At 40.3% G+C, this 26,990-nt stretch overlaps 1 protein-coding gene across 1 annotated transcript in view; it reads right to left on the reverse strand.

The window, feature by feature from the left end:
• Positions 1-1,012: 1,012 nt before the first annotated feature.
• The window catches only part of LOC121876512, a 72,106-nt gene continuing 46,128 nt past the window's right edge, over positions 1,013-26,990 (reverse strand). The window contains exons 4-8 of the mRNA XM_042381656.1: positions 7,002-7,127; positions 6,850-6,970; positions 5,898-6,050; positions 4,960-5,072; positions 1,013-3,900 (exon numbers count right to left, since the gene is read on the reverse strand). Of these exons, the coding sequence (XP_042237590.1) occupies positions 3,730-3,900; positions 4,960-5,072; positions 5,898-6,050; positions 6,850-6,970; positions 7,002-7,127 (684 nt within the window). The 3' untranslated portion in view covers positions 1,013-3,729. The remainder of the gene's footprint in view (positions 3,901-4,959; positions 5,073-5,897; positions 6,051-6,849; positions 6,971-7,001; positions 7,128-26,990) is intronic.

Below are 26,990 nucleotides of genomic sequence, written 5' to 3' on the forward strand. Positions count from 1 at the left end.
TCTTCAGGACACTGTGGGGAGCTAAGCCAGGGGTGAATATTGTATACCTTACCATATAACAGTGAAACCATTCTCTTCGCACTTAGCTGGTTCTCGGAGCATAACTTTATTAAATAAATTGTAAAACATTGCTGCGTGCTCAATAAACTCTCGTTATTTATGGATCAGTGTGGATAGAGGGAGGTATGGAAGGAAAAGTGAAGGAACACTGATTGTGGCTGGTGACCTACTGACCTCCGCGTGAGATAGAAGAGCCAGCAAGTGCAATAGAAAGACTCCACTGCTATGTCGTTAAGGGGGGAGAAAACTCGCAAGCCGATGTACTCGAGGCGCTGTATTGTGGTCAGAGAGCACACTACTCTTTGTCTCAATCTTGTCCAATAGCTTGATCTTCCTTCCGTAGTTAGCTGTGTGTGATAGAAAGATGCTTATAGGAAAATTCTAAAACAGACTGCATCTTTCGTTAAGCTGCCTGTCTATCCTCTTCTCACTACGTATGTTTATCTTCTATGAGAATTTCAATTAACTAGTTTATAATCGCTTTGTGCCTCGTGAATTTTCCATGTGATTTTCTATTGCCTAGTATTTGTACTTTCTATTTTACCAATGTAAGTGACATGACAACCAAGAGGCAGTGTGTTGACCATCAGAGCAGCGCCGCGCAGCCTGCAGCAGGAAAAACTCCCGACTGATAAGTAAAACGGCAAATATGATGGGACGCTGCTGACACTGGTAGTACTCTGAGCTCTCTCTCACTCTCTTGCTTCTCTTTCTCTCTCTCTTGCTTCTCTCACTCTCCCTCACTTTTGCTCTCTCTCTCTCTCTCTCTCTCTCTCTCTCTCTCTCTCTCTGTTTCTCTTTCCTTTCTTTCTATCTCTGTTGCTTCTCTTTTTTCTCTCTCTTGATTATCTTTCTCTCTTTCTTGTTTATCTTTCTCTCTCTGTTGTTTATTTGTCTCTCTCTTGCTTATCTTTCTCTCTTATTTCTCTCTCTCTCTCTCTCTCTCTCTCTCTCTCTCTCTCTTGCCTCTCTTTTTTCTCTCTCGCTTGTCTCTCTTTCTCTCTCTCTCTGTCCGTTTCATTTCCCCATCACTACCAGAACAGAGGTGATATCTCAGAACTCTCACATTACCTCCTAGCCCTTTGTTTAACCTCTACTGAGAGAAGCTGCCAATAATTAGCTGAGTTACTTTACATATGTCGCCTCCGCTGATTGGTTAAAGGTGTCGTCTCAGCTAATCTGTTGAACGTCTTTCTCTCTTACATTGATCAGCTGATTTTCCTTAAATTGTCAGTAAAAAGCTTCTTAAGAAGTCTATTGGCCATTTATACTAAGGATTGTCAGCGTTTATCCTTGCAACGCTCAGTGATAATTATCCGAGCTTATCAGTACGGACACGAAGAAAGAGCAGCCTTACGACAATAACACTAAGACAGGCAGCACTTTATGGCGGGAGGTTAAAGCTAAACCCTTAAAGTTGATCACTGGCGATATTCAGAGAGCAACCTCACACATGTTAGCAGTAGCACACACACACACACACACACACACACACACACACACACACACACACACACACACACACACAGAGTATGTCCGTCTCTTAGGCAACAAAATAAGATGACGCTCGTGAACGATCAAGACATGAGCTGTGGTTGAAAGGATCTCTCATGCACTTTAAAAGCTGTACGTCTTGAAGGTCGCGTAATATACTATACATGTGGAAGTGAGGCAGCAGAAGAACTATATTCTGAACTAACACCTTTCAACCCACCTGTTATTGACATCTTGCAGTGGTGAGGCTCACACACAGTTAATGTACTGTACGGTTTGACCGTAAATATGTGAGTTTGACACTTAGTGACCAGTGTCTTCACGACAGTCCTTCTCCCGGGGTTACTTCGTGTGTTTTACGTCATCAGATAATAAGAATGATTCCAACAATTAGCTGTAACACAGCTCTCTTCTCTCTTCGCTGTTACCTTACCTTGTCTTCTCTCAGGCCAAAATTTCCTTCTGTTTCACTTCTCTTCCTCTCAAGGTCGTGTCCTCTCAGAGTTGCTCAGCCTCTATTTCGTTAAGGTTCCTTTCTTAGGCCAGACACCACGACTGAGCGAAAATATTGTTTTATGCTAACATAAACCATCTATGCTGTGAGCTTAAAGTACAGCCGTAGTGTCAAGACACAACAAGATGTACAACAGAAATTTCAACAGGACACATCCGTTGATAACCAGACACTGTTTTGTTGATAAGCTATTGACAGTTGTTAAGCAAAACATGGAATTTATTTTCTGTGAATGGATAGTATTCATTACTGTGTGACAATCTCAAAACAGTGACAGGGTATATATATTTGGCTGAATGATAGGCGAGTGTGCTTAGGGAAAGGCCTTAATAAAGCGGGAAGAGAGACCGTAGGTAAATAAATGGCCATTGTGTCACACAGCAGATCCAGGTATAAGCACGGCGCCGTTATAAGTAATAAAGCTGACTGACAAGGCTCTAATTCTTCTTAAAGTCTAATGAAGGAAACAATAAGATGGTGCATAATGATCACCAAGTGAGTGGATGTGTGTTTGTTTTTCTTTTCAATCAAATATCTCTTAAACAACCCAACGGCGGCAGACAACGTAGGAAGTACACTGGGCTACAGATTCAATAAGTCTTCAATAAATCATTAAGGGTTGGTACATTTAGTGGTTTTTGCACACAATATTTCTTAAAGTCGTTCTATGATTTTTTTTCTTTTAAGTGACAGAGGGTGTTCTCTTACCTCACAAACACACTCTTTACTTAATCTTCCAAATCTACAATAACATGTATTTTGTATCTGAACAATGAGTACATGTTTCACACACTTCCTGCACCAAGAATCACAATGTGTGCTATAGAGAGTTTCCAAATCTATCATGACACAAATATATAACTCTAGCACTCGCTTTTCGTTTCATAGTGTAAAAATGCTTCAGGATACACGTCACAGAGTTTTCCAAATCTTGATTCTGAAACACATGAATAACCTACACTTGTGTTTTTCTGTTGTTGTTTTTCCCAAGAACTGCTAATTATTTTTCATCAATTATCATGTTTTCTCGATTGAAAATTTTTCAAGACAGATAAACCCAAACTTTTACACTTGAATTTCTGAAAGTTTTGAAATATGCGATTCAAGCACTTCATAAAGCTTTGTATTACAAGTAAATACTAATAAAACAAATTATTCAATACCTTGATATAGTTATTTCTTTTTACATTGTCTTATTCAAGGGTTACTAAAATATATTGAGTCCCCCGAGTGCTCCACTAGACAAAAGTTGCAGTTTCTCGGAATTATGTTTTAAGATCACACCAGTCATAATGCTTCCATATTCAGGGCAGCAGAACCTGATGTTAAGACTTACATCAGCTGTGAAATTGTGTATTCCAAGTTAGAATAAAATCATTAACACGAATCTACTTTAAGAAGAAAGAGATGAGAACAACCGTACTTCAGCGGGATATAACATGGTGATGGTATGTTAGTTGGCTGTATCAGGCGAAGAAGAAGACAAGTTCAGATGTAAAGTCCAATGTCCATCTATCAAACGTTTAAGGAAGTTTCTTAATTATATTTAATCTTAGTTGTTTAGACATAAGTAACGTAGAAAAATTATCAAATTTACAAGGAAGTTTAGGACAAGAAGGGCCAATCACTCCTCGAGTATTCCATGAAATAAAGCTGGAGATCTAGTCCTCCTTTGGTTCTAGAAGACAAGAGTAGTCCACCTGGAAGAGCCCGACTTCACTGTCCTTGAAGCCTCCGAAGATGTATTTTCCAGGCCCGTGTGGAGTCTTGCCCAAAAGGAAGTTTGCAAAAGCCATCAGATACACTCGTTCAGTTAGAGGGAAGTCGCCACTCTGTAAACGTAGACCAAACATTATAATGAGTCACGAAAGCTGTCAAATAAAAAAAAAGGAAATAAAACCCGGGTATAAATTTTTTGGGTAACCTAAAATACAACAATCTGGTAAATGGGGCTGAGATATTTAATACTTGTAAACGAACGTAACAATCTCTCACAGACACACACACGTAAGCTGCTTCTAGATCTTGATGTTTGGCTAGAGTAACCCTTAAAGGTCTTTCTCTGTATTGTTCATTTAAATAATATCTAAGTTTTATTATTGAAAGCACGAGGCGACAAGACTTTGGGAGTGAAATAGGTAGAGAGGATGAGATCACATACTGTACAGGTGACCAATTTATCCCTCTATATCCATGATGCGTGTTGAGGAGTTGAGAAGATGTATGAGTAAAGAAGACAGGAAATTGTGAGCGAATAAGCAGACCTGAGTTTTTTTTAATAGCTAATGATACTTTGTTTGCGACTTTGCATAATTCGAACCTCTTCACGACGGGATGCCACTTTTCATATTTTATTTGGCAAACGTCAGAAGATTTCATTCAGCACAGAGAGATCCTTCATACTTAATGGGTAAATACATCAACATATATTTTCGTTAAAAATTGGGATGTGTTATGATAATTATTTTTATCTTGTAGGAATATAATGTAAACACGTCTAAAGAAAACTTCTTTGATTCAGATTAATGATTTCCTGAGTTTTGATATGCAATTCTGTCTGGCTTATGTTTATAATACTTGAAAGTCAATTATACTAATACACCCGCCATAAATGTATTCATAAGTGTTACTAAACTTTAGAATATGTGATGTATTTATAAAGAGACTTAACTGTTTAACTACTACTACTACTACTACTACTAGTACGTGGCCTCCAGCCTCCCCCAATAGCCACACCTTCGCCTCCATTTTATTACCTTAAAATTAAATATCCTAATATATAAGTAGCTATCCTACTACTATTAAACTACTACTATTACTACTACTACTACTGCTGCTGCTTCTACTATTAAATTGCTACTACTACTACCACTACCACCACCATCACTGACCGAGGTGAGGGCCCGATAGGCTTCTTCGGTAATGTTGTCCACCTGGTCTTCTGGGAGCTTGATAAAGAGGGCATAGAAACACCGCAGCTCCTCGTAAGACACAATGCCATCGTCTGTAGAAGAAGAGGGTGTTAGTTCCTACCTGTAAATATGTCTATGTCGTATGGTAGTTTGTATTGGTATAATTATCTAACAGTGCAGCTGGAGATAGTATATTATAGTAGTTAGTTCTTAATACGTATATGTACCTGATTTGTGATGAACGCCTCTCTCTCTCTCTCTCTCTCTCTCTCTCTCTCTCTCTCTCTCTCTCTCTCTCTCTCTCTCTCTCTCTCTCTCTCTCTCTCTCTCAGCAGGATGATGGTGATGATTTAAAAGAGTAAAAATTCTGTTTATCTGACATAATGATGAATTTTTCAATATAATATAATGGACGGAGTTAAGAATGTTATATACATCGTTCCTGTTTTTGGTTCCTTATGATATAATTTCCTATATTCTTCATCCTTTATATTTTCATAGTTTGTTGGTTCTGGCTTTAATATTTGGCCTTCATAAAACATATACTGCTGGCAACTCTTATTGTCATAGTATGTACAAGTTCCTTATTTACCGCCAGTCATGGAAATTTAAATCATCTTTATAGTGTAACAGAGTAGAAGAAAGAATTGTTTCTTCACAAAGAAACCTAAAGAAATCACTATTTTAATCTCATAAGTGCATACATTGTAACATGCCTTTCTACATCAAATAGTTGAACGCGGTTTTATATGCACTTACAGTGATAACCAGGAGAGACGTTCATCTCGTCTTCTCAACAATTGTCCTCCAAAAACCTCACATAAAGACTTTCCATGTGACCTTTAAGGACCTTACCTGTACTGTTGATGGCCTTTAAAGATCTTACCTGTACTGATGATGAGCTTTAAAGACCTTACCTGTCCTATTGATGACCTTGAAGAGGATCTTGGGAAGGATTTGGAGCCAGATAGGGAAGTCGACCATGGCTCTGGCTCCGTGAGTGAGGTTCCCCCACATGTTGAGCCATTGGTACATTTGGACTCGGTCTGGGATTCGGTCTACGTCAAACTCTGCGGACCCAAGAGAGAGTTAAATGGAGCAGAGAGGGACAAGGAGTCGGGACCTGGATTACTCAGAGGGATAATAAATGTTCCGATCACTCGACTGATAAAATTTTCGTTCTTAAGGTCACAGCACTTATATAAATCTGCCTTGTAATAGACTTATCAAGATTCTAGTATAACGAAGTAAAATACAAAAGGAAAGTCAAATCTACTGAAGAAGTAAATGAAAATATCAGAAACTAACCGCTAGAAGAGACAGACAGATGCAGTTACATAAAACAAAAGAAAACATAGACAAAAGAGATGTGATAAATAGTAAACAGATAATAAACACGAGATCAGACAGAGAGAAAGAATAGATAAAGGTAATTTAAAATAATGGACAGGGAAGTTCGGGACCTTGCGCCATCCGTCATCATCTTTACAGCATCAGCGGCTAATAAGAAACCATTAGAACTCCATAATGTGCGCCCAGTGACCAATGAGCGATGCGGCATGCAAGAAATGGACACCTAAAGGAAACATAAGAAGATGATTGGACTGAAGAGTGTACCATCACACTTATGTCTTTATGTGTCTGTTTCTTTAGGCTGGAAAATCGAACAGTTACAAAGAGAAGATAAATGTACGCTGTAAATGTCTGTCCACTATCTAGAAAATATGCTACAGAAAGTAATAAATGAGTCTTAACACTAACTCTTCTTAGAAATGGTTTTAGGCTCAGATTAGATGTGTTTTAGGTATAGTAAGTAGTGTTAGAGCTGACACTTTGCAGGTGAAATCAATGTTGAGCTGACGAACTTACCGAAGCCGTACTCAGGCTCGATCTTGCCTACGTGTTCCAAGAGACACTCGAAGAAGTCAGCGTGGATCTCCTTCATAGTGAGGTAATACTCGTTGTCCTCCGACCATCCCGCATAATGGCGCATCCTCTGTAAATAACGACACAGGAAGTGACCGTACGTTGTCAGGCTCGATCTTGCCTACGTGTTCCAAGAGACACTCGAAGAAGTCAGCGTGGATCTCCTTCATAGTGAGGTAATACTCGTTGTCCTCCGACCATCCCGCATAATGGCGCATCCTCTGTAAATAACGACACAGGATCAGTGACAAGCATGTACAAAAAAAAAAAACGTTGTTTATTATATTTAAGGGAACACAAGGCGGGGTTATGACAAACGGGGGTTGTTTGACAGTGACAATGGTTGAATAAATAATGTGGTTACCGACACGCAAAGGTAAACAAATGGTTGATGATTGACAAACAGATGTAAACATACCACCTCCCTCTCTTCATAACCTCACCTTCTTACCTCACTGTCTCACCTCCTTACTCCACTGCCTCACCTCCCTACCTAACTACCTCACTTCCTTACGTCACCACCTTACCTCCCATCCACCTCACTACCTCACCTCCCCACATCACTACCTCACCTCCCCACCTCTCCACCTCACTACCTCACCTCCCCACCTCACTACCTCACCTCCCCACCTCGCTCCATCCTTCAGTTAGGCGGTGGACCCCATGAGGAGGATGAACACAAAGTTGGTGTCAGATGGTGAGGAAGATTAACGCACACAGAGGAGAAGTTGGAGATGTAATTGAGTCAACGGAGGCAATGAGACGCTCCCTCCGTCCTGTTACCTAGAAGGCTGATGAGAGGGAGGGTGGGAGAGGTAGGGAGGGGGGTCACCAAAGCAGCGTGGAGATCCTAGAAATGTCCCTTGGAGATGTCTCTAGGGCCAGGTGTTGGAGATCCTGAAGACGTTTTGTTTCTCATTATTGTGATATTCTTGGGGGTAAATTTGTTACACACACACACACACACACACACACGTAGCCATCCATTGTAGTACGGTAGAGTCTTACATTCCGAGAAAAGTGGAAGTCATACATCCCAGAGATTAATGCGGGGCCACTTTATCCCGACCCTGTTTTATGGCTCTCTCTCTCTCTCTCTCTCTCTCTCTCTCTCTCTCTCTCTCTCTCTCTCTCTCTCTCTCTCTCTCTCTCTCTCTCTCTCTCTCATCAACCAACATTGCACATTACTTCCTGTCCTTGGAGTTGACAAACGGCTTTAATATCTTGAGATTTATTACCCTATACAACACTGAGCTTGGTGGCTCTCTCTCTCTCTCTCTCTCTCTCTCTCTCTCTCTCTCTCTCTCTCTCCAGGAACTTTGTCAAGTAAAAATAAATCATTATAAACATCTAATGAGGTTATAAATAAATGAATAAATAAATAAATAAAATATAAATAAGTAAATTGTGAAAATGATTATATAAAAAACTAAGAGTATCAACCATGACCATTGATTCTAACCTAAGAGTAAATAAAAAATACCTGGATTAACAAAATGCTAAATTAAAAGTTTATTAGTTGAGGAAAGTAAAAAAAAATGAAACAACCATCAGTAATTTATGAAAGAAAGTTAAATATTTTTTAGTTTGTGTTGTGTGTGTGTGTGTGTGTGTGTGTGTCCATAATTATCATAACACATCAACTCAGTGTCTTTTAAAATATATATAAGTTAAGAGGTAATTATTATGATGGATGACAACAAAGGCTGGGAGTGATTTTAATGTACATTTTACGTTAGTTTGAATATATGTTACAAAAGTGATATAATTGCTTTCAGTTTTTTTTTATTCTATGTTTTTTTTTTTGTAGGTGGATATAGAACGAGTTTATGCGCAGGTACAGGCATAGGAACACACACACACACACACACACACACACACACACACATACACACACACAAATATAACTCTGACCACAGTGCATTACCCCTCTCCTCCTCTTTTTATTTCCTCCCTCTCTCCCTTCCTCCCTCTCTCCCTTCCTCCCTCTCTCCCTTCCTCCCTCTCCATCCCTCCCTCTCCCCTTCTCTCCCTACCACATCCAGCAAGACCAGCCCAATTTCTCTTCCCTGTCGTCGGCACCTCAGAAGCACCAGACAAACACCTTCTCCTCTTCCTCCTTCTACTACCCCTCCTTCTCCACCTCCTCCTCCTCTTCCTTTTCTTCCTCCTTCGCCCTCCTTCCCCTCTGTCCAGTGGTAAGATCCCAACCAATATTTGACTTTCCTTTACACACGTCGACAAGTATCTGACTGGATCTTTTGACGCCCGTGAAGGAGGCTGTTCAAGGCGGCTGACGGTCTGTGTTTCTTCGTTTTGTCGAGTGATATCGTAAGTCATTGTATGTTTTGTCGAGTGATATCGTAAGTCATTGTATGTTTTGTCGAGTGATATCGTAAGTCATTGTATGTTTTGTCGAGTGATATCGTAAGTCATTGTATGTTTTGTCGAGTGATATCGTAAGTCATTGTATGCTTTGTCGAGTGATATCGTAAGTCATTGTATATTATGTTTTGTCGAGTGGTGTTTTGTCGAGTGATATCGTAAGTCCATATGTAGTGCGTTTTGTCGAGTGATATCGTAAGTCATTGTATGTTTTGTCGAGTGATATCGTAAGTCATTGTATGCTTTGTCGAGTGATATCGTAAGTTATTGTATGCTTTGTCGAGTGATATCGTAAGTCATTGTATGCTCTGTCGAGTGATATCGTAAGTCATTGTATGCTTTGTCGAGTGATATCGTAAGTCATTGTATGCTCTATCGAGTGATATCGTAAGTCATTGTATGTTTTGTCGAGTGATATCGTAAGTCATTGTATGCTCTATCGAGTGATATCGTAAGTCATTGTATGCTTTGTCGAGTGATATCGTAAGTCATTGTATGCTCTGTCGAGTGATATCGTAAGTCATTGTATGTTTTGTCGAGTGATATCGTAAGTCATTGTATGCTTTGTCGAGTGATATCGTAAGTCATTGTATGTTTTGTCGAGTGATATCGTAAGTCATTGTATGCTTTGTCGAGTGATATCGTAAGTCATTGTATGTTTTGTCGAGTGATATCGTAAGTCATTGTATGCTTTGTCGAGTGATATCGTAAGTCATTGTATGCTTTGTCGAGTGATATCGTAAGTCATTGTATATTTTGTTTTGTTATTATATATCTAGATAATTGGTTTTCATGTAATCGTTTTGTAATTCGGTGTTTATGATATAAATTTGTGATTATTGCCGCGTAATTAGGAAATATTTATTACTTTTAAATGTATTTATCATTGACATTGGTGTCAATTTTAGTTTCTTCCATTCATTTGCATTATTTATTCATTTTTTTCATTACGTTAAATGGGCTTTTTTATTCATCGAATTATTATTATTATTATTATTATTATTATTATTATTATTATTATTATTATTATTATTATTATTATTATTATTATTATTATCATTATTATCATTATTATTATTATTATTATTATTATTATTATTATTATTTATTATTATTATTATTATTATTATTATTATTATTATTATTATTATTATTATTATTATTATTATTATTATTATTTCTTCTTAATAATTTGGATATCCGTTGTAATACATATAGGATTATTCACGTCATAACATGCTTCATCTAACCATAACCTAACCTAACCTACGTAACACCCAGGAAATAGTATCTCCTAAAATACAGGAATATACTTCTCAAACACCGACGCTTCACCACGCCTTACCTAGACTTCCACCGGCATCCAATCTTGTGGTAAATAAGTTTCCCAAAAGCACATCACGTGAAGCCATACTGTTTTGGACAGTGTTGGGGAAAAAACTCAATGGCTCTCAGAAACCTATTCACTAAAAGATCTTTTTTTTTTAACACTATGCATGGGAAGGAAGGGAGAACATATTGGCATTTTCATTTGTAATTTTTTTTAGATTTATTTTTTCAATTGTTTGGAGAGTCTTGAAAGCTTAAATCACCCAGGAATTTATTTATGCAAGAAATTCCACGTTTACAGAGAAATAATACAATATGATTCCGAGTGTTTTTGTCTTTTTAGTGGGTAATGCGTCCACTTGTTGCTGTTCTTTTATCCATATGTTGATGTTTCCTGTGAGTTTCCTGTGACTTATCATGCCGCTCCTTAAATTATCACATTTATCCTGCCACACGACCTCATTGTAGAGTTTTATCCTTACAAGAATTTATACTCTCGTTCACTTATGTCTTTCTAGATGAATAAACTCGAGTTTGTGATTACAGTAGTTAAAAAGTGAACGTGGGTCCTATACGCATGACTATGTACTAAGCCTTTGACACACCAAGAGGCAGCATGGCCAGTACTGCACTCCAGGGATTATATTATTACTATACTTTCAAAGGCTTTCATAACCAAATTTCACATATAATAAATATCATCTCTTCATGGTGTTTTTTCTCTCTCCATAATGATACACAATGGCTAACGCTTCAGGTAAGATGATACTAATTAATTACCTGGAGTGTAAGTCAGTGTTCCAGTTATTCCTTCTTTACTCTACTTCCTTTTATTCCTGAGTCTTGTCTCTGGTGAATGGTGTGGCTGTGGTGTGGCTGAGAGCAATGTGTTATTAATGATTCAATATAACATAACATTTAGTTTGTTATTCCAAGTACCTGTAGTGTAGTTAATATTCTAGTATGTAATGGTAATTATAAGTGAATAAATAATTAGACAAACAGACAAAGAGAGAGAGAGAGAGAGAGAGAGAGAGAGAGAGAGAGAGAGAGAGAGAGAGAGATAATATTCCCCGTCCATTACACCGCGTAAACCCTGTTATTGTCAGGTACAAAACATGGTAAAATCAAAGTATTGTGAGTGGCGGCCTGAACCAATAAGCCTGTGAAAGTTAATCTTTCAATGGTTGTTAAAAACACAATAGGGGCAGACATACAGACGTGCACATACTATCACAGATTCAGATGGAAAAAATAGAAAAAAATTGAATACCTGTATGTAAAAAAATAATAATAATGTCGGATTTAGTATATTTGATCATGAATTTCCTTATAATTGTTAATTTTCAAGTTTGTTTATGGAAGCATATTATTAAGAGCATGAAAACTGGCTCAGTGTGTAAAGCCCTTGTTGACTCTGAATCAAGAGTTCTGAATGTCACCAGGGAATAATTGTTTTGAAGAAATAATGCTTCTTAAATAAGGTACCTGTACCAACAAAGTCAATAATAATAATAATAATAATAATAATAATAATAATAATGATGAAAACAATAATAATGATATGCTGCAAAAAATATATGAACGATTTTTTCCTGTCTATAGCTTGTTCTTTTGTCCTATAGAATCGCTAGTTCGTGGAGCAGAAGACCTGCCCCCCCCCCCCTAGCTAGCCAACTTTACAATGTCTCCTATTCAATCTACTTCCAACGTGCCGCCAGGCCTATGTGACCCGCTGTCAGTATTAAATAAACGGTTTAGCCAAGTAGATTATAAAGAGAAGCTAACTCTCTCTCTCTAACATGATATGATAATCAAGTCTTTGATGAGCCAGTCAAGTTCACCGGCTTAAAATTATGCTACGGGATTACTTGTCTGTAATTACACTGAGATTATGGGATTGTGTGATAATCCTAGGATGAGAAGGAAAGGAGAAAGAAAACGAAGGGTGAAATGAAAAATTAAGCGAACAGGAGAAGACTGAAAATGAAATACACGGGGAAGGGAGAGAGACAGATAAGCAGACAGACAGAGAGCGAAGGGGAGATAGACAGAACGGACAGACAGACAGACACAGACATAGACAAAATCTTCAAGAGAATTAACCTCATATTATTTTTCATTAACCTGTATTTTTGCTCAAAGTAAACACACACACACACACACACACACACACACACACACACTCTCTCTCTACTACTACTACTTTTTTTCACTCGGAAACGAGTATGACGATCATCCAGCTATGATAAAATGATATGAGTTATTGAGGATGTCACCTTCGTTGGTGAGTTCTGGGGTGACTAAAGAGGCCGATACGGGACCGGCAGGGTCGTTCACAGATGTTGCACGTGTGGAGGGCTACATCTAGTGCGGGAGGGGCGGCGGCAGTTTCCTTTCGGCGTTGACGCTTGTCTGCCTCGGCTTGCACTGAGGCTAACTTGAAAGTATTGACACCTTCTTGTGTGGTGCTCCTCCAAGCGTTACGGTGTGGAGTAATCGTCTCCCAGGTGAAGGGGTCGATTTGGCACTTTTTCAAGTTTGTCTTAATACAGTACTATCCTTATACCTTTTCAGCTGCACGCCAGCGTTACGTTTACTATTCGTTAGGAGACTGAAAAGTAGCTGCCTTGGCAGTCTATTGTCGTCCGTGCGGGTAACATGGCCAGTCCAACGGAGTTGTTCATGGATGATGGTAGCCTCGATGCTCCTACAGTTGGTGTCAGCGAGAATACTGGCATTTGTTCTTTTACCTTCCCAGCGAATTCGGATGATGGAATATAGACTACATTGGTGAAAGTTTTGAAGTGCCTTGAGGTGCCTCCTGTATGGACCACTGCTCGATATACATGTAACTTTGTAGATAATTTCTGCTCCCTACAGCTGAAGACACGGGTACGGAGTCTGCCAAAGGCTTGACATGCACATCTGATCCGATGCTGAATCTTTTCATCGATGTCCGCGGTGGTGGGCAGGTGATAGCCGAGATATCGAAAGTGGGTAACATTAGAGTTTAGTACCGTTAAGCTGGATGGATGATGAAGGTGTGGCTGAACCACGGGCAGGTTGAAAGAGAATCTTAGTCTTATGTACATTCACCTCAAGGCCGAAGTGTGCAAACGCATCTGCATAAGTGTTCAGGATCTCCTGTAGGTCGTGTTTAGTATGAGAGACAAGGGTGAGGTCATCTGCGTACTGAAGATTAGTAATGGAGGCTGCTGACAACTTTGTTCCTGACTGGAGTCGTTTTTTGTTTAAAAGCCCCTTGTTTAAAAGCCCCTTCATCAGGTACTCGATTTCCACCCCGCCGGCAAAATTGGCACTGGCATGAGTAAGGAAGGCAGCTAAGAAAATGGAAAAGAGAGTTGGTGCCAGTATATATCCTTGTTTTACCCTCGTTTGGAAGGGGAAGAACTCAGACTGGGTGCCAATGTGCAGGACACTGCTGTTCGTGCCATCGTGGAGTTGCCTCACAATGGCGATGAATTTTGGTGGGCAGCCAAAACGGCTGAGGGTCCGCCAGAGGGCTTCCCTGTTGACCGACTCAAAGACCTTGGTTATGTCGATGAAGGCCATGTACAGGTAACGACACGGTTCTCTGCATTTTCCTGTATCTGGCGGGCAGCAAAGATCGTGTCAGTGGTGCCACGTGATGGTCTAAAACCACATTGAATTCTGGGTCGAAGTTTTCCGCGTCAAGAAGAAGTCTGTTTAGGAAGGCTTGGGCGATAATCTTGCCAGCTACAGACAGCAGCGAGATCCCGCGTTAGTTGCCACAGTCTGACCGGTCTCCCTTGTTCTTATAAATTTTGACGTTGGAGGCGTCAGTAAGAGCTTGGGGATTTCCTCCCTTTCCCATATATTCTCCAGGAGAGAGTAGAGACGGCTCGTAAGCAGAGGTCCTCCTGCTTTATACACCTCAGCTGGGATTCCATCAGGCCCTGAGGCTTTGTTATTTTTCATCTGTTTGATGCCAGTTGCTACCTCATCCAGGGATGGAGGATAGCTGAGGTGAGTCAGCTCTGGATGGTGAGGGACCTGCTGGGTAGTCAGGACATCCACATCGGTGTTTCAGTTGAGCAGCAAATTATAGTGCTCTTTCCATCAGTAAGAGATGCCTTCTTTGTCTTTAATTAGGGAGTTACCATCGGATGAGTGGAGGGGGATACGCCATGAGTGACTGGCCCATAAATTGTTTTACTGGAATAAAAAAATCGCGCATCTTGTGTTGATCTGCAACTTTTTGTGTTTCACATGCTTTATTTTTAAACCAGTCGTTCTTTAGATTGCAAAGTATATGCTGGGCTTCTGCTTTCTTCTTGCAGAAGGTATCAGCTTTGGTCCGAGACTGAGGGTTGTTCTGCCAGTCAGTTAAAGCAGCACATTTATCATCGTCGAGTACATTGATTTCTGGGTCATTTTCATCACACCAGTCCTGGTGTTATTCTTTCTGTCTGGCCGAGGGTCTCTGTAGGTTTTTGTTATAACTGTGTTGAGAATAGCCCATGTGCTACCGCTGGATCCTTCAGATGCTTAGTGTTAAAACCTCTTCTAGAGGTTTGCTGCCTCTGCCGTTTTGTGGCAACATGAAGTGACAGCTTGGCTCTGACGGGCCGATGATCAGTGTCGCAGTGGTTTGAGCCACGTATGGCTTTGGTGATGAGGAAATCTCGGCGATCTCCTTCTCTGACAATGATGTAGTCAATAAATCAATGCCAGCGTTTGCATCATGGGTGTTACCATAAATCCTTGAACTTCTCGGCTTGCCTAAACAAGGTATTGGTGATGATGAGGTTGTGTGTAGCACACTTGCTATAGAGGAGTAGGCCATTAGGATTACACTTACCTAGTCCATTTCTTCCTATGATTCCCTGCCAAATGTCAGTATCACTATAAACTTAGGCATTCAAGTCACCTAGGAACACAACCTTATCTTCTCTAGGGATAGAGGTTAGAACTCTGTCAAGGTTGGCATAAAAGGGCTCCTTGATGTCATCCTCTGCATCCAGTGTTGGGGTGTAAGCACTGATGAAGAAGGCATGCCGTGAGTAATTCAGTTGGACTCGGAGCGTCATGAGGCGCTCGTTGATCACAATAGGCATTTCAGTTATTCTATGTAGGATGTATTGGCGGATGGCAAAGTCAACTTCATAAATGCACTTTCTCTCCACAGCTGGCTTCCCCTTCAAGAAAAAGGTATAGCCACGCCCCCATTCTGTGAGTTGACCCTCGTCTGGGTGCCGGGACTCACTAATGGCTGCTATGTCGATGTTATACCTAGCCAGCTCTTTTGCCACAAGTGTGGGTCTTCTTATGGTCGCTGCATGGAATGCAGCGACCATAAGAGGTTGTATAGTTTGCTTATGTTTGGATCTGTGATTATGATTTTGTTTTCCACCACATAAAGATGACTTTACTGGGTGCAGTTTCCTAATCAGGTTGGTTCATTCGGCAGGCAATGTTTAGGGTACCTTTTCTAGCTCCCTCCTCATGTTGGGTGAGCAGAATGACTCCTCGAAAGGGCTGCTCAGTTGTACAGACAGGACCGGATTGCACTGCTGCCTAGATCCCAGTTCATAAACGACCATCTTATCTATGCCGTCTATGTGCAGATTTGTGACTCGAGATTCCTGGCAGTCATCTCTGCCTGTCCCCGTCGCCACTTGTCCATCGCCATAGGACTTTTGGGGGTATAGGGATTTTGATGATGTTGAGAAGTATGATGAGCTGGATGATGGCTGTTCGTGAGTTGATTTATGTGGTGAGGCAGGAGCAACAACTGGGGAGATGGAGAGTTGCAATGGACGGCCGATAGCCCCGTTTGTTGGGTTTTGCCTTAGTAGCCTGTCCATCAGGCCGATAGCCCCGTTTGTTGGGTTTTGCCTTAGTAGCCTGTCCATCAGGCATTGCTTTCGTCTGCCGGTGTAGTCGTTAGGTTCCCATAGTGGTCACCTGTTCCGCCTATACTGCCGTTGTGGTCTTACTGGAGTTCTCTAAGCATGCCTGCCTGATGCAGGGCTCCACCTCAAATTTTTCATTCGGGGTTTACTTCCGTAGCCTTATACCAACCAAGTTTAATCTGCATGGCAGCACAAACACACACACACACACACACACATCACCAATGTATATGTCAATGTATATTTCAGCCTTCGGGCTGCAGAACTTTTCAATAAACCGTTAATTAATATATAATTATTTCACACACACACACACACACACACACACACACACACACGCGCGCGCCTGAACAGAGAGAAACAATACAGGCCTGGCCATGACAATGTGACAAATTATTAAAAACTCTTGGATTTAGCATTGGGGAATATTCTTCCTCTGTGATGGTTCGTGTTTGACCTCTCTCTCTCTCTCTCTCTCTCTCTCTTTCTTTATTTTTTTGTTTCCCTCGTTCTCTTTTCTCCTTTCTCTTTATCTGTAATGCGCACTGGTTCCCCCTCTCTTTTTCGATGTGTTTCTCTCTCTCATGTATTCCCTCTATCTCTCTCTCTCTCTCTGAACCACACCCCCTTTCTCTTTTTCCTACATACACTCTTTCTTCCCCATACCCTCTCTCTCTCTCTCTCTCTCTCTCTCTCTCTCTCTCTCTCTCTCTCTCTCTCTCTCTCTCTCTCTCTCTCTCTCTTGATCTTTAATGCCTGTGCTATTTCCGCCACAACATTTTTTTCCTCTAAAAACAGGGTTACGAAAAATGCGTAACTTTGTGATGTTTTTATGATGCTGAAATAACCTGGTTTATTCTGGCAACTGACTGGGCTATTTTTTCCCTCCTCTCGTTGAATCACTCATTTGTCTGTCTGTTTGTTAGTCTGGCTTTCTGGTTACTGTCCACTAATTTTCCTGTCTGTTAGGTTGACTATGAGTCTGTCTTATTGGTTTCTGTCCACTAATTTTCCTGTCTGTTAGTCTGTCTTGCTTCTCCCTAAGTTTCTCTTGGTCAATCTTTTGAACCTGTCATCTGGTCGAGTGCTATTTATGGTCTAGTCTGTTTGTTTCTCTGTCTTTTACTCTTCATATGTTCCTTCATCCATTTATTATTCATCTCTTCTCTCTTTCTCTATCTCTTTTTTCATTATTTCCATTTATTATTTATTTATTCATTCTTCCCATTTACTATGTATCTCTTCTTTCAATTTCTTTTTATCTCTTCTTTCATTCTATCCACTCACTCTTTCTCTTCTTTCATTCCTTCTATTTACTCTTTATCTTCTTTCATTTCTCCTATTTACTTTTTATCTCTTATTTCATTCTTCACATTCTCTTCTTTATTCCTTCTTTCATTTTTTCCATTTACTCTTTATCTCTTCTTTCATTCTCTCCATTCCCTCTTTATCTATTTTTCATTATTTCCTTTCACTCATTCTTCCCATTTACTCTTTATTTCTCCTTTCATTATTTCCATTTACTCTTTATCCTTTCATCCATTCTTCCCGTTTACTCTTTATCTCTTGTTTCATTCTCTCTTCATATCTTCTTTCATTCTTTCCAATTACTCTATCTATTTTTGCATTCTTTCCATTCACTTGTTATCTCTTTATTCATTCTTCCCATTTATTGCCTGTCTCCTCCTCCTGATCCGTTCACAGTATTCTTATATCACTCTCATTCTATCATTTTTGTCAACTTATCCAATTTATCGCTTCCCCCTCTTCCCTTTCATCAGAGTTTTCTCATGCCGTTTCCCCTCTCCTTGAAGTTACATCTCTATTTTCACTTCATTATACTTCACCTTTATGTATTGTCTGTTTGTTTTGGTTCCCGTTTCATTGTATTGTTAATTTCCTTTGCCTTTGTTTTTATTATTATTATTATTATTATTATTATTATTATTATTATTATTATTATTCTATTGATCAATTCTTCCTGATACATAGATGTGGATAGTAATTTTTCACTTATGTTAATTATCTGTCTGTGTGTCTGTCTCACTAATGTAAACTGTCCCTCACCATCGTCCCCCCCCCCTCCCCCACCCCGTCCTCTCCCCACGGTCAGCCTGCATCATCGTTATCTTGTGGCTTCTCAGCATCTTCCATCAATCTAGATTTTATGGTATTCTTGCTGGCCTGAGAAGCACGAGCTGCCTCACCCCGACGGACCATAATATGCAAATTTATATATATATATATATATTTACGCGTCCAGCAGGTGCCTCCTATAATATTTTTCCCGGTTCATTAATTCTCTTAGGGGGAAATATCTGAAAGTAGCCTAGGGTGGTAGATTATTAGAGAGGGCAGTGCCCAGCTAACACTAGGGCATGTAAGGTCCTGGACACACCCTACACCCTGGGAGCGCCACAGTATACACCATCTGTTTGTCTCGTCTGCCCCAAAAAAAAAATATTCCCTTTGGTGCCGCTGGAGGTGAGTTTAATGGTGGTCTTATCTCCCGTATCCTTCCCCCTGTCTCTGTCTATATTTGTCTGTCTGTCTATCTTTATCTCTGTGTGGTTTTCACTCTATGTATGACTCTCTCTCGCTGACATTTTCTCAATATTTTACCATCTAAGCTTCCTTTTAATAAGAATTTGAGTTTGAGCCACAAATTTCAGTATATACTACAAATTCTCGTGATTAGTACCTACCCAATACACTTCCTCAAGGATATCGTAAAATATTCTATGTGAGGAAGGCGTCGTAAAACACGCGAAAATCAATCAATTTTCAGGCAAAATTATGTATATTTTGTATTTGTGTTTCCAGGCGGGTATTATTTCTTATTTTAGTTCTGGGAAATGCTCGTTGAGAAGACTGGCACATGAAAAAGTTCCAAGAAATTATCACTAGTTAAACTCTCTCTGAAAAGCGAGCGTTGTTGAAACCGCTTGGTTGTCAGCTGTTTTTCGAGTAACCGGGAAACCATTTACTGTTCAGGTAGACTCTTACTTTACAAGAAACACTCACATAAAAGTGAGAGAGAGAGAGAGAGAGAGAGAGAGAGATTTAATCATAGGTTTGATGGATATATGAGCGATAGTGGTTGGGGACTGCCTAGTATGGGCCAATAGGCCCGCTGCAGTTTCCTCCACTCTTATGTTCTTATATATATATATATATATATATATATATATATATATATATATATATATATATATATATATATATATATAATGTATGTGTGTGTGTGTGTGTGTGTGTGTAAGAGAGATACAAAGAGAGGTTGAGACATACATACATACACAGAATGACAGACAAACAAATGAATTAACAGACAGACAGAGACAGAACGCGACACACCACCTCACCTCAGCTCCACCAAAACTCATTTATCTTGAAGACAATATAATTTCCGGCAGAACTTAGGAGTGAGACAGTCAGGTCCTCCTGCCAGAAACAATTAAAATGTAGTTAATCTTTGACTCCCTGACACACTGACTTATTGTATCGGTGAGTATGGTGAGTGAGAGAGACAGACAAAACCTACGTCAACAAAAACAATATCTTCTGCATTAACAACAACAGTAACAAAAACAACCCCCAAAAAAAGCAACAACATATGCAACAACAATATAAAAAAATCGTCTTTATAATAATGAATAAAAATAAACATGATGAACACCTCAGAAAACAACAACAAATTTATCACCATGTGAACACTTCAACAACAACAACAACAACAACAACATTAACAACAACAACAACAATAACAACAACAACAACAACTTCCTTTCTTTACATAATATTCACTCTTTGTACCTAAACATTATATATTCCGTAAACAAGAAGAAAAACATAGACTTTTCCAATACATTTTTTACTCCTGAAGAGAAACTTACACAAGACGAGATAATTATATTATAAGAAGTAGTTAGCGACTCTTTCCTGGGGGTTATATTAATTAACCTGTCTGTCTCTCTAGTGAATATGATTTTTTTATCTGTCTTTTCTACTCTGACGTCCCCAAGCCACCACATATTCACGTCTAGACCCAACAGGACCACAAACACTTCAGCTGGACCGAGTAATCAGACCTTATCTGCAACTATTATTCGACTCACTAGAGAGATTGAGCCATGACGTCGTAGTACCTAGCCACTTAGGCACCTCTCTTGGATAGTGTTTGGGATACGCCAGGGCTGTGGAGTCGGAGTCGGAGTCGGAGTCGGAGTCGAGGAGTCGGAGGAAATTTCGGCTTGTGGAGTCGGAGTCGGAGTCGGTAAAATTGTCCAGACTCCGACTCCGACTCCGACTCGCAAAGGTAAAGCGACATCGGAGTGAAAACGCAGCAGCGGTAGACATTAAAAATACGAGATTTCAGCAAGATTTCTTTGGTGCACTGATGGAAGTGGAGAAATTTGACCGGTCTTCAAAAGTGACAGTGGAAGAAGCCATACCTGCTTACCCAGAGATTGTAAAAGATGTAGCTAGAGCTGTGACAGCAATGCCACCCACTCAGGTCAGTGTAGAAAGACTGTTTTCTGCACTGAAAATAATCAGATCAGATTTAAGGGCTTCCATGAAGGAAGATCTGACTGAAGCTATTCTGTTCCTAAGAACAAATATATGAACTCAGGCATATTCATTGCAGTGATTCCACTGATCCCACTAATTTTCTTAAATTATTAAAAGAATTTATTTCCATTTTATAAGCATTATTATGAATTTATTGTAGCAGGCACAGTATAGCACTATAATTTTGGACGATAGTCTCTTCTTTACCATTTGAAATTTTGAATTATATCAAATTTTGTTTCGTTGAAAACTGCACAGAGGCTCTCAGCTACAAAACAATTAGCTACAACCTGTTTTTGGTGAGATTAAGGCAAATTTAATTTAATAACTTAATCATGTAAGGTTTATCCATTTTCCTTAATAAGGTATTCATTTCTTTAATGTACATAAATATATAACTTTACTTTAAAAGGAATTGTAGGATCATCATTTAGATCCACATCAGATTATGAGCTTAAACAAAATTCATATGCTGAGATCGAACTTTTAGATATACATGTAAATGGTGTTTTCTAGTTAATATCTTGAATTCTTAATAAATTTATTTTTCTTTTGATTGAAACTTTGAAAGTCAAGCCTATCATCTTTTTGTAGTTCTTAAATATCGTCCAGATCATTAATAAAGCTGTAGCAGTATAGCCACGGTGTTTTACTTTTTACCTATGCAGGTTACAACATACAAATTACAATTAGGATGGTAGAAATAGTTGTTACAAATAGGCCAAGGAGTCGGAGTCGGAGTCGGAAGCATAAAAATTTGAGGAGTCGGAGTCGGAGTCGAAGGTTTTGTCTTCGACTCCACAGCCCTGGATACACTACTGTATATTGACACGGGGAGATATATTCAGTCGTCCAGCAACCACATGCTCGGAAAGCTATTAGTGGCGTGATACAAATAATGAAAGCCTATTGTATATAATTATTGTTCTTGTTGTAAGGATTGACGGTATAAGCCAATACACCAGTGGGGTTGTCTAACACATGGTGGAGTAGTGGGAGTAACCTGATATCGCAGTGAGTGATTCCCGTAGACAGTTCAGTGTTACATGACAGGATGTTTGTGCCTGTCCACCATATTAGTCCTCCCTAGTGTGGGGGTGACCTATAGTGGGAATGTTTAGACCTGTGTATATTATCTTCTGTCTTTTATTTTCTACACCCCCTTATAATCTTACACTATAGATGGCAGGGGAACTTTTAAGGGGCCTAGTCAATCCTCTCCACGTGTTTCTGAGATTCTGAAGGTGTAAATTAGCTCTTCACTCTGCAGCAGCAACGTTAAGAGTGGATATTAGGTTAGGTTAGGTTAAGTTAAGTTAGGTTACGTTAGGTTATGTTTGGTTAGGTTAGGTTACGTTACGTTACGTGTGTCCCTAGAAATAGTGTTCAGTTAGAGAACAGGTGTGTTAGGGAAATAGAAATTGACGTTGCTTACAGGGTAGCTATTGTACTCGCTTTAGCCAAGATGAACAGGAGATGAGATTAGACAGTAGAAGTGTGAGGAAGTGCCGCGTACTTATTTTCTCTTCAGGATGAGCTAGAGGTACAGACTGTGAAGGATGATGAGCTAAAGGTGTAGATTGTTAGGGATGATGAATTACAGGTGTAGACTGTGAAGGGTGATGAGCTAGAGGTGTAGACTGTGAGGGATGATGAGCTAGAGGTGTAGACTGTGAAGGATGAAGAGCAAGAGGTGTAGACTGTGAGGGATGCTGAGCGAGTGGTGTAGACTGTGAGGGATGCTGAGCGAGTGGTGTAGACTGTGAGGGATGATGAGCTAGAGGAAAAGACAACCGCTAAGTGTACTAACTTTTTTTTAGTCCTTTGGTAGACGAGTTGGACGGCAACATATTCAAGGACAAGGAAGGTACGAGAACCTTAATTGTTAGTGATTCCCAGGTACTGTACCTAGATAGAGAGCTTTCTGTGCTAAAAATAGAAATAGGATGAGAGTGTATTTGCCAGGAGCTGGGGTGGGGAATATAGTTGATAGGATGGACAATATCATGTCTGGTAATGGGAACAAACTCATTATCTGCCTCAATGCAGGAGACAATGATATTGGGCTGTGTAGGAGTGAGGAGCCCCTTCATAAGTTCAAGACAGCTACCGAACGTATCAGGATGAAGGGAGAGATCCCTATCATATGTGATGTCCTGCCTAGAAGGAGAGTTGGCAATGAATGGTTGTCAAGGGCAGTTGGTGTCAACGGCCATCGTGACAGATATTGCAAGTCAATCTCAGTCCCATTCATTGACAACTGGGACAACTTTTACGGCAGAAGGGACCTTTATGCCCTCTCTCGAGAGGGCAGTTCAAAAGATGTCGAAGTCTTTAAACTGCTAGGGGAACATGTGGGCACGGGGGTGGAGGATACTGCAGATAAATAGTGCTAGGAATGATGACAAAGTTAAATTAGGCAGGAAGTTAAATCCAAAACACGACAGAGAGAGGACTCAGATCACAACTAACACAAATGTCTACTACGCAAACAGTAGGAGTATGAGAAACAAAATGGATGAAATCAGGGCGTTGGTTTGACCGAAAAAATCTATATATAATAGCAGTCATCGAAACATGGATAAACTTAAACTCACGTGAGTTGCCTGTCGAATACCAAAATAAAGGTTACAAATTATTGCATACCGATAGACAGATCAGAAAAGGAAGCAGGGTAGCAATCTATGTCAGGGATAATCTGAAGTGCGAAATCAATAAGGAAATAAAAACAACTGAATACAGAAACAGTTTGGATAGAATTAACCGATGGTAGGGAAAAATTAATCATAGAAGTAATACATAGACCTCCTAATCTCGATAGGGTAAATGAGGAACTTATTGGGGATGAAATGCACAGGTCATTTTGACATAGCCAAGTCAGTATTGTACGTCACTTTAACTTTAGTCAAATAGATTGGACCAATCTTACGGGTAAATTAGAATCAGAGGATTTTCTTGACACAGTTCAGGACTGTTTCCTAATTCAACATATAGCCGAACCCATCCGGGGTAATGACATACTACATTTAGTTCTATCAAACAGAGAAAACCTCATTTGTAATGTCGAGGTAGGGAACGAACTAGCTAACAGCGACCATTAAAATCCCAGATTTCAGAGGGGCAAACTTTGATAGGTTGGAAAGGCAGCTGAGAGAAGGGGTATTACGTTTGGGGGTGAAATACATGACCACACGTGAGGTGACCTCGTACAATGTACCCACTTTACCTGGTGACCTGACAACGAAAACCTCACAAATACGACTGTTGAGGGTGACCTGACCACGAGATCTAGAGGTGTAATAGACTGAGGGATCGTGAACTAGAGGTGTAGACTCTGAGGGATGATGAGCTAGAGGTATAGACTGTGAGGAATGATGAGCTAGAGGTGTAGACCGTGAGGGATGATGAGCTAGAGGTGTAGACTGTGAGGGATGATGAGCTAGAGGTGTAGACTGTGAGGGATGATGAGCTAGAGGTGTAGACCGTGAGGGATGATGAGCTAGAGGTGTAGACTGTGAGGGATGATGAGGCTAGAGGTGTAGACTGTGAGGGATGATGAGCTAGAGGTGTAGACTGTGAGGGATGATGAGCTAGAGGTGTAGACTGTGAGGGATGATGAGCTAGAGGTGTAGACTGTGAGGAATGAGCTGACTGTGAGGGATGATGAGCTAGAGTGTGGGCTGTGAGGATGATGAGCTAGAGTGTAGATGAGGGATGAGCTAGAGGTGTAGACTCTGAGGGATGATGAGCTAGAGGTATAGACTGTGAGGAATGATGAGCTAGAGGTGTAGACCGTGAGGGATGATGAGCTAGAGGTGTAGACTGTGAGGGATGATGAGCTAGAGGTGTAGACTGTGAGGGATGATGAGCTAGAGGTGTAGACCGTGAGGGATGATGAGCTAGAGGTGTAGACTGTGAGGGATGATGAGCTAGAGGTGTAGACTGTGAGGGATGATGAGCTAGAGGTGTAGACTGTGAGGGATGATGAGCCATTATGAGATGACTATATGGCCAGCAGAATTACTTCAGTCCAGTGTGTTATAACTTCCTTTGCTTTTATCTTTGGGAGTCTCTCGTCTCTCCTAATGACCTGCTGGAATGCTTTAAATCTCCGGCTGTTTTAAGAAGGACATGGTTCCGGTATGTTAACCAGGACGGCCCACGGATCTTTACCTTGTCTGAATTGTCTTCCTGGAAAGTTATTTTTGTGAGTCGGATTCTTATTATACCTGTTAGCTGGAATTCTGTGGTTCGATGATCTTTCACGAGGTATTGATATTGATCTTCTGGTTCCACCCCCTTTTCACTTGTCTTTTTTGTGAGTTAGATGAACGGGATTCTTACTCCAGGTATGAAGGGGGGTTTACATGTGGAGATGAAGAATGTTCCGGAATCCTCTGCTGCTCCGGGTTTCTAATTTAAGGGTTGGCTTCGTGCTTCGAGTTTTTCAGGTGCTAGAAGAAGGGCGTAGTAGATGTCTAGTGGATTTAGAATTATTATCATTTCCGTGATGGATGAGGTGCTCAGTAGTACGGGGCTGGGAGGGAGTAACTTCTTGTACTGTAGGTTGAGGGGGGCAAAAGGGTGAGCGGGTAGGATGTTTGTCCTGATTTTGTTCAAGATGGAGTTGGAACGTCTTGTTCTTCCCTTTTCACTTCGGTAGTAATGGGGCTTCTAAGAAGGGAGGCTAAGTGAAGCCTTCTTCCCTATAGGGTTTTCTCCCATCGGTGCTGAGACAGTCTTGTTCCATTACAGTTTGAGTATTTTAGCAGCTTTTAATGTAAAGCTCAATGTTCTCGAGGAGAGCGGCTACACACAACGTGTACGCTCTCTTAACTCTCAAGTTGTTCCTTCTGGATGGGAACTCTCCTGCAGGTACGTGCTTAGGACTTGATACTGTCTCATCCTTTTCATTCTACAGACCAGTTCTGCCTCGTTCCGACTTTAGGTCTGAGTTTGGGGAAAGGGTGTAGCTTGTGTCTTTTTCTTCTATGTGTTATCTTAAGATTTTCTAGGCCTTAAATTTACAATAAATGTAAAGCTTCAGGAGTTGCTCTTTAGTTTAAGTTTTTCATAGCGAGTTGTACTGGCAGTCTCTTGTACAGGAAAATCTTTAATCAAAGTTAACCCTCTGATTGCCGAGGGTTCCCTTCGGGTGAAAATATCATATATCGTTAGCCAGAATAAAATCCATAAAGTCGTTCACAGCACAACACTCGATGGGTTAAAGTTTGTACATTAGAACGAGACTCCCAGTTAGGCCTAAATGCATATCTTTCCCCACGCAGTAGGAGGTTAGTTATCACACTTCCTTACCACTAGTCGCGGCTGTCAGCGCGTATTTTAAGCAGCAATCATTACTTATTAATGATGGAACTAAAGGAGGTACAGTAGCTAAAAAAAAGTATCTGTGCTCTGTGCATACTGTGTGTGAAACAATATGAGACCACGGATGATAGGTTTTTGGATATGTGTGTTGTCTCCTTATACTATATGATAGTAATCACTTAACCGTTTATTTTATTCCTATATGCCAACTCACCCCCCCCCCCGTGTTGGATTCTGAATGGCGGTGGGTGAAGACACGCATGCCAATCTTCCCGAGGCATCACGAGTTGTACGTATAATTTCGGAAGTAATCGTACTCACCCTGTCAGATATATTTTTTTTACCTACTTTACACCATACAGTCACCCAGGAAAGTCCAGTCGCTTCTTCTGCACAACGAACCCTGAGATTTAGAGTCGTGAACCTGAAGCAGTAAACACTGATGCATTCTTCTCTATATACAGTATACTGTATGCTTCGGATTCACGATTCAGAATCTTAGGGTTCTGTGTGCAGGGGGAGAGGCGACAGGACTGTTGTGGGTGACTGTACATATCTTATTCAGGCTAA

This window comes from Homarus americanus, unplaced genomic scaffold, assembly GCF_018991925.1.
Source record: "Homarus americanus isolate GMGI-L3 unplaced genomic scaffold, GMGI_Hamer_2.0 scaffold20283, whole genome shotgun sequence".
Classification (NCBI taxonomy): Eukaryota; Metazoa; Arthropoda; class Malacostraca; order Decapoda; family Nephropidae; genus Homarus; species Homarus americanus.